This window comes from Sinocyclocheilus anshuiensis, unplaced genomic scaffold (genome assembly GCF_001515605.1).
Source record: "Sinocyclocheilus anshuiensis isolate Anshui unplaced genomic scaffold, SAMN03320099.WGS_v1.1 scaffold77, whole genome shotgun sequence".
NCBI classification, from domain to species: domain Eukaryota; kingdom Metazoa; phylum Chordata; class Actinopteri; order Cypriniformes; family Cyprinidae; genus Sinocyclocheilus; species Sinocyclocheilus anshuiensis.
The window spans coordinates 126,388-135,108 of NW_015537941.1; the positions used below are offsets into that span (position 1 = coordinate 126,388).

An 8,721-nucleotide genomic window follows, 5' to 3' on the forward strand; every position below is an offset into this window, starting at 1 on the left:
TCTTTATCTTGATCTTGATTTTTATTATTATTATTATTATTATATTTAGTAATTTTTTAAGAATGGCAAAAGCTCACAAGTAAAACAGACAAATTATGGTCATGAGAATATGGCGAAAAATGAGCTCAATATAGTAATAAAGCAATAAAATGCAAAATATAAAATGATTTATTTCCATGAAAGTTAATAAACTGTCATTGAGGTAATGCAAAACCATGATCTATTATTAATATATTAATGATATACTAAAATACGTTGTAGTGTCTTCAATTTAAGTTGAGATAAAATATAAAGTTTTTTTTACTATTATCATTACTATATTAAAAAATATGAGAATGAAAATATGGAGAGGAAATGAGCTTAACTGTCATGAAAAAAAAAACATTGTAAAAAATATATATATTTGCATACATTAATCTTTTCCATTTTGACTTTTTTTCCATTTTTATTTTCAGAATTTTTTTAAGCATTAAAACAATACTCAAAAGTAAAACATTACCTTCAAAACACATTATTAACATAATTCTCATTAATGATGTTAATGAGAATATGGTAGAAAATTTTGCAAATATGTCAGAAAAATAAGTCATGAAGTAACAATAACATGAATAATAACATTAATAATCATCATCATCATCTGCATTTGGGTATTTTTTCATGACAATTAGGTACATTTCCAACAAAAAATGTGGCACTTTTGATTTTAAAAACATTTTTGTAGTTTAAAAAAATAACTGAAATGTAAAATAAATAAATAAACAAACAAATAAATAAATAAAAATACTATAATACAATATTTATCTTCGTTTCTTATTATTCTTTTTTAAAATATTTTTTCTTATTTTATTTCTTATAATATGACTTAATTTTTTACTTTAAAATGTTTGTAATTAAAACAATGACTGAAATGTAAATAAAGTACAATAAAAAGATATTATAATACAATATTTTTTATCTTCTTTTCTTTTTTTGATTTTGTGGTAAAATAATATTGATAATATGACTTGTTATTCTTGAGGAGTTTGGTGAGATTGAGCTGTTAGTTACTCTTCAGAAAGCGTTCAAACATGTAAGCAATCTCTGCTCTCAAACAGGCTTAATCAGAAATAAGAGCAGTTCTGCTTGGAAAGCCTCATGTTTTATGAGAATGTCAAAGTCTGTTGGTAAACAAAAGAGCTATTCAGAGCCCGAGCCGATCGGAGACGCCACCCAAACCCCCGGAACCCCGGATAAAGTTTCCATGTCCAAAGAGTAAAACGGGAAAGGTTAAACACACACACACGCACAAAGCCTCTCTCATGCAGACTTACGAAACATGGTGTTGAACTGCTGGGGGTTCAGGTTCCACTTGCCCCACGGAGTTTTGTGCCCTTTCGACTGGGTGTAGTGGGCGTGGTTAAACTCCGGCTCCGTCCCGAACGAGTCTAGGACCCTCAGCATGCACCTAAAACACACGTTCAAAGCTGGAGTGTGGGCATATAACAACAGTGCACAAACCATCTACAGAGTGCTGACATCTGTACATTAAACAATGCTTATAATAATAATAATAATATATTTCTAAAGTCAAAACTTGAATATATAAAATATCTGGATGCTGCATAGTGTTTTTTGTATATGTGTGTATATATTTATAAAATACACTTAACTATCTTTTTTAAATTTTTAGTATGTTTATTTTAAAGAAGAATGACAAAAAAGGCATTACATTATACATTACAATATGCTAAGAATAATAGAAATAATAACAATAACAATTATAATCTTGAAGCAGAAGAGGGGTAAGCGCGGAGGTATCCGGGCTAGGCTAGCGGCTAACCCACACAAGCCAGCTATCCCCACCATCGTACTGGCTAACGTACGCTCTTTGGACAATAAACTGGACTACATCCGACTACTACGCTCAACTCAGAGGACTGTAAGAGACTGTTGTGTTTTTGTGTTCACGGAAACATGGCTCAACAACAGCGTTCCGGACTGCGCTATTCATCTCGATCAGCTGACATGCTATCGAGCGGACAGAGCTCGCGTCGAGGGAGGTAAGACCCGCGGCGGAGGGCTTTGTGTTTACATTAATGATGCGTGGTGCCGCGATGCTGTTGTGATCTGCAAACACTGCTCACCCCTGGTGGAGTTTATGATTATTAAGTGCCGGCCGTTCTATCTACCGAGGGAATATACAGCCATACTGCTCGTTGCTGTATACATCCCTCCCAGCTCCAACAACAACAACAGGAGCGAGGCACTAAATGAACTGTACCAGCACATCAGTGAGCAGCAGACAGCCCACCCTGATGCTTTTCTCATCTTGGCTGGGGATTTCAACCACGCAGACTTAAAGAGTGTGTTCCCAAAAATACACCAACACATAGACTTTCCAACGTATGCACCAAGGGTCTGAGAGTAACGCAATTTCAATTCTCTGTGTGTATGTGCTGTACATTGACAACTAACCCTGTTATTGACAATAAAGCAGACTTGAGACTTGAGACTTGAGACTTGAGATAATCTGCATTTTGGAATTTTTTTATGACAAGCAAAACATTTCTAATGAAAAACTTGACTTTTGGTGGACAAATGTGGCACTTTTGATTTTAAATCTTGTAGTTAAAAAAGGACTTAAATTATGGTACAATATTTTTCTTATTTTATTATATGACTTAAGATTTACTCTTGGATCTTCTTTAAGTAAAACAATGACTGTAATTAAAAAAAAACAAGTTAAGTACTGTAATACAAACTATATTTTTTCTTTTTTTGTGGTGAAATAACCACTAATACAAGAAAAAATAAGTCAAAATTAAATAATATTACTACTACTACTACTACTAATAATAATAATAACTTTAATATCTTTATTGTGTGTATTTTGGCATTTTTTCATGACAATTAAGCACATTTAATTGTGTTATTTTGAAAACTCAAATAACATTTACTTAAGTCAAAATTAAATAATATTACTAACAATAGTAATAATAATAATTATTATTATTTTCATCATCATTGTTATTAAATAATATTTAATTAACAGTCAAAATATAAATATTACTACTACTACTACTACTACTACTAATAATAATAATAATAACAACATTATTATTATTATGTAATTACGTAAAGTAAAAATGTATTAATATTACTTCTACTACTATTACTACTACTACTAATAATAATATTGTTATGGATAAAAATAATAATAATTATTATTATTATTGTTTTTATTATTATCATCATCATCATCAGGATTTTGGCTTTTTTTCATGACAATTAAGCACATTTTTCTAACGAAAACTTTACTTTTGATTGAAAAAATTTGGTGCTTTTCATTTTACAAAGTTTTTTTATTTAAAAAAAAATAACTGAAATAAAGCAAATAATTTTCTGGAGAATTTGACAAATTTTTATACACAGACGTTATAAATTTGACTACAGTAAAGGGGATTTCTAACACTACAGGGAGTTATCCATTAGCAAATGATTGTGTTTGGTATCAGCTAATGGATCATATCAGGTCAGACGACCCTGATTACTAGATAAGCCCAATCCTGGCTGGAATAACAGCTCGGATTCACACGAGAATCTGTCTCAGTGTCTGAAGACAGAGATAAAATCAGGAGATCAGGTTCAGACTCATTTCAAACGGCTTACGTGGTCAATAACGCCCGAGTGTCGCGTTTCTCAACAGAGCTGAAGAAACTGTGTCAGAGGAAAATACTTCATACTAAAGCACAAATGTGATGTGAACTCACTGATAATGGACCCAGGATGGGCCCAGAGTCTTCTTGAACTGAGCCAGACCCACGATGTCTATGTAGATGAGCTCCACAATTTTATCACCCTTTGTAGGGCAGCTGGACTTGTTGCCCATGACCTTCTTCATGATCCTGGAGACACAGAATTGAATTAAATGGCACTGAATGGACCTGACTGAAGAATTGAGGACAGAGAAGGGGTTGGAGACTCACTCCTTGAGCTCGGCGAGAGACGCTGAGATGCGGATGTCGTGTCCGAGCAGATACAGCGTGGTGATCAGGTCACTCCACTGAACCAGCTCGCCCAGAGGACCGCCGCTGAACGCGTTCTCTGCTATCTTAAAACCAGACTCCTTCGTCAGCAGACCCAGGTGCACCAGGATCTAAGAGAAAAACAAACCAGAAAAAAAAAAGAAGATATTTTACACATTTTAAACAAAATATAAATTTTATTTTAATAAAAAAATGTGTTAATAATTAACATTTAAATAAACTTTAATTAAAAATACAGTACATTAAAATAGCAATAATAACAATTATTATTATTATTTTTCATATAGTGCTGTCAAATTATTAATCGCATCCAAAATAAGTTTGTTTACATAATATATGTGCGTGTACTGTGTATATTTATTATGTATATATAAATACACACACATGCATGCATTTATTTAAAAAAAATATTCAATATATTTATATATAATATAAATTATATGAATATAAATATATACATGTAATTACATGTGAAATATTTTCAAAATATATACTGTATGTGTGTGTATTTTTTAATATATATAAAATATAGTACACAAACATGTATTATATAAACAAACACCTTTATTTTGGAAAGCGCTTAATTGTTTGACAGCACTAAATTCATTACACGAATTAACTATATTTTATTTAATTGCATAATATTTATTTTCTTTAACAATAATGAAGCTAAATTTAACATATCAAATTGGCAGTCCTAATTAAAAATGATCAAAATATGATTCCATACTCCGATAAAAGCAGAGTATTGAAATATTACGGTTAACTTTTTAAAAACATAATAATAACATAACAAATAAATAAATACAAAATATAAATAAAAATAGTACTTACATTTTAACTTAAAAAACCTTTGATTATTTCATCAATAAATAATAACTATTTAAATAAATAATAAATAATAAAATATTTAAATAATTAAATACTAAATAATATGAATAGTAATATACACCAATATATAAAATATATTAAACAGTCATTGTAATTTTACTAGTAATTAAACAATATGCTTATTAATCACAAAATCAAAAAATCTATATTTTTATAATGTAATAATAACATTATATATATATTAAATGTATTAATAATACTTACGAAAATATAACTAATACTCAAAAAACATTGATAAATATGATTTATTAGAACAATAAACAATGCAAATAAAGATGAATCCCATAGTATTTTTATTTCATTTTTTCTATAATATTAAAATCATACTAAATTTTCATTATTAAACTGATGCGCCTGATTAAAACTGATCAAAAAGTCTGATTCCACTAAATTGAATGATTAATATTTGGCTCAAATAATTGCCAACATGTTTTTAGTGGTCTTAAATATCTTAACTATGCCTATTGTGAAGAAGTAAATGGGAAGAGAAGGTTGCATTTTGGGTTAAAAAACTGTGGGTTGCAGTCTCTTAAATTCTCTGGCATGTCAGAATCTGTATGGCGTAGTCATACATTTTTTATTCACGGCATTTGTTTAAGTATTAATATCTCAAGGGACTCACACACAGTCACATTTGTGTGGTGGATAAGTATCACCGGAGGATTATGGGTAACCGTGACATGCTTTAAGCTCTAAACAGGTGAAAGATAAAGTCAAAGATGCTCCTGGGAAAGTGCGTCTATCTGCATTCGTTTGAATTATTCATTCGGAAAAGGGCGGGAACGCCAGCTGCATTGTTCAGGGATGCAAACTCATCATGGGTGAAAAAAGCGACAAAGACAGTGGAAAAATTTAGCGGATTCACTCGCGCAACTTTTACATTCGCGTTTGTCACTCCTGAAACATATAGGTGGACGTTCGGTCCTATTAGACAAACAAAATTTTCTTCAAATTGTCAAAGGATTATGTAGAGAAACCGAGCAATGGACTCCTATTATACCACAACTGACTGAACTTAAGGTCATTGCACACTGAGTCTGAAATTCTCGTCCAAAATTTTCGCACGTTAAAAAAATAAATATGACCTCACGTTGTGTCAATCACGTATACAGTCTGCCTCCGAAACTTTCGTCCGTCATTAAAAATTCGGATCAGATTCTATTTTCTGCGTTTTCGCATCCGTAACAAGCATTTTGATAGGAAAGGATGATGAATACGAAAAAACGCATACGAAAATTTCGGACTCAGTTTGTAAGGACCTTTACTCACGCAAAAACTCCTGATATAATCAATCACTAGCTACACAATCAATCTCTTATTTACGCCGTGTGTAGGGCTGTCACGATAACTACTTTTTGTTGTGCGATATATTGCACCAAAATTAAATGCGATAAATGATATAATTTAAAGTTATTTTAATTTAAAATAAGTAATTTAAAGACAATTTTACGCCACTGATTAATGACAGTATGACAATATAATAGCATAATAATGCAAGTACACTCTTTTAAAGAACAAAGAATGTTTTATTCTTAAGAATATTTTGACATTGTAATCGGAACGTGAAAAACTATATCCTAAATAACTAATAAATAATAAATTAGGGATACAATGATACCATTTTTTTTTTAGAACCGATCTGAACCAATACTGAAAATTCTGAGTATGGGTCAATACCGATATCAATCCGATACCAGCACATTTTTTTTTATCAATGTAGAATTAATGTACTTCTCTGTGTTGACCTGATCGTCACTTCTTTTATGTGTTAAACACAATCTACCAAATATAGACAACTTAATTTTAATAAAAAATAACAAATAAAAAATATATAATGATAATCTATGAAAATAATACTATTATAAACTAGGTTGGTGGATAATTCAGCAGCAAAGGTTATTCTAGAAAAATCATGAGTGCACAATAATTTTATAAAATATAAATATTTAGTGAAATAACATTAGTGGGGAACATAAAAGTGAGTACGTGTAGGACTAAATCTGGTAAAATGTTACACATTGTTCTTTGTATTGTAGGTAAAATACATTCATGAAAAACAAGTACAGTCGTGGTCAGAATTATTGGCACCCTTGGTAAATATTTACTTTACTTTTACTTTTAGTCATTTAGCAGACGCTTTTATCCAAAGCGACTTACAAATAAGAAAAAGTAATTAAAACTAAAAGCTAAAACTCTATAAATACTATATATATACACACATTTAAGAAAATAAAAGAAATGAAATAAAAATGACAAATGCATACAACATTTCAAAACTAAACATTTAAATGAAAACAAAAAAAATAAAGCTAAAAACAATTCAAAATATTAAAATAACAAAAGGTACGAGTATAATAATGATTCTAACATAACACTACACCAAAAAACAACTACATATGTGTATGTACAGCCACACACACATACATATACATGTACATATATATATAAATACATTCAATATATATATATATTATTTCATTTCCATTTTGTATGTTGAAGTACTGAAATAACTCAAATTAAATACAACTAAAACTTAATAAAAAGCCTATATATACATAATAAAAAACTCATAAAATGACAACATTACTACAACAAGTACATTAGTTTATCAGTAATCCTAAAAAAATAAAAATAACACTGAGCCAAACACACATGCTAAAATAACAACAACTTACTGACACATAGTAAGAAATGGTTATGAAAAAATTATTAATAAATTATTATTATTATTATTATTATGATTATTATTATTATATTTGGGGTTATTTCTGTTCACTAACGCATCAAATGGAATTACAAAAATAATGGCATACAACATTTCAAAACTAAACATTTAAATGAAAACAAAAAAAATAAAGCTAAAAACAATTCAAAATATTAAAATAACAAAAGGTACGAGTATAATAATGATTCTAACATAACACTACACCAAAAAACAACTACATATGTGTATGTACAGCCACACACACATACATATACATGTACAATTTAAAATAAATAATCAATATACTGTATATATATTATTTCATTTCCATTCGGTGTCCCTGCCCGGTGGAGTCGCACGGCAGAGCCGACGGTCTCCACACTCCTCGGTCTGCACACGACCACAGCCGCGGTAAACCAAGCTCTCTTTTTTTATTCGTTTAACAAAACTCAAATTGAATCCAGCTGGACACACCCTCCTGCCCATCACAACAAACGGCCAAGCAAAGCGCACGACACCGACAAGGTACGCGACACAGTACGAGACCAAACGAAGGGAATTGTATATTATAGAAAATATAATCAAAGAAGGCTGTGAAAATAAATCTGCATTGTTAATCATTTTGATCTTTTATTTAAAAAATTCACATAAATCTAACCTTTCATTGGAGAATAAGAATTTAAAATGGGGGAGACATAAATGTTTTTCTCTAATACACATTGGACACAATTATTGGTACCCCTAGAAATTCTTATGAGTAAAATATCTGTGAAGTATATTCCCATTCATATTTACCACGGTGAGAAGGAGAGTTTGAGTGGCTAAAGACTCTTCAAGGACCACAGCTGGAGAATTGCAGAAAATAGTTGAGTCTCGGGGTCAGAAAACCTTTAAAAAAAATCAAACAGCACCCTACACCACATGTCGTTTGGGAGGGTTTAAAGAAAAAAAATGCTCTCATCCAAAAACAATCCCCAGGATATTCTGTTGTCAGACACGACTGGAACTTCAAATGGGACTGGGTTCAATGGTCAGATGTAACTAAAAAAATAGCTTTTTAGCAACAAACACTCAAGATGGGTTTGGTGCACACAGGGATAA

General features: G+C 30.6%; 1 protein-coding gene across 2 annotated transcripts in view; it reads right to left on the reverse strand.

The window, feature by feature from the left end:
* The window catches only part of LOC107663499 (alpha-1,6-mannosylglycoprotein 6-beta-N-acetylglucosaminyltransferase A-like), an 84,597-nt gene that overhangs the window by 20,297 nt on the left and 55,579 nt on the right, over positions 1-8,721 (reverse strand). For both annotated transcript variants that reach the window (XM_016453730.1, XM_016453735.1), the window contains 3 exons: positions 3,966-4,135; positions 3,750-3,884; positions 1,311-1,444 (listed from right to left, as the gene is read on the reverse strand). In XM_016453730.1, coding sequence (XP_016309216.1) covers positions 1,311-1,444; positions 3,750-3,884; positions 3,966-4,135 — 439 coding nt within the window. The remainder of the gene's footprint in view (positions 1-1,310; positions 1,445-3,749; positions 3,885-3,965; positions 4,136-8,721) is intronic.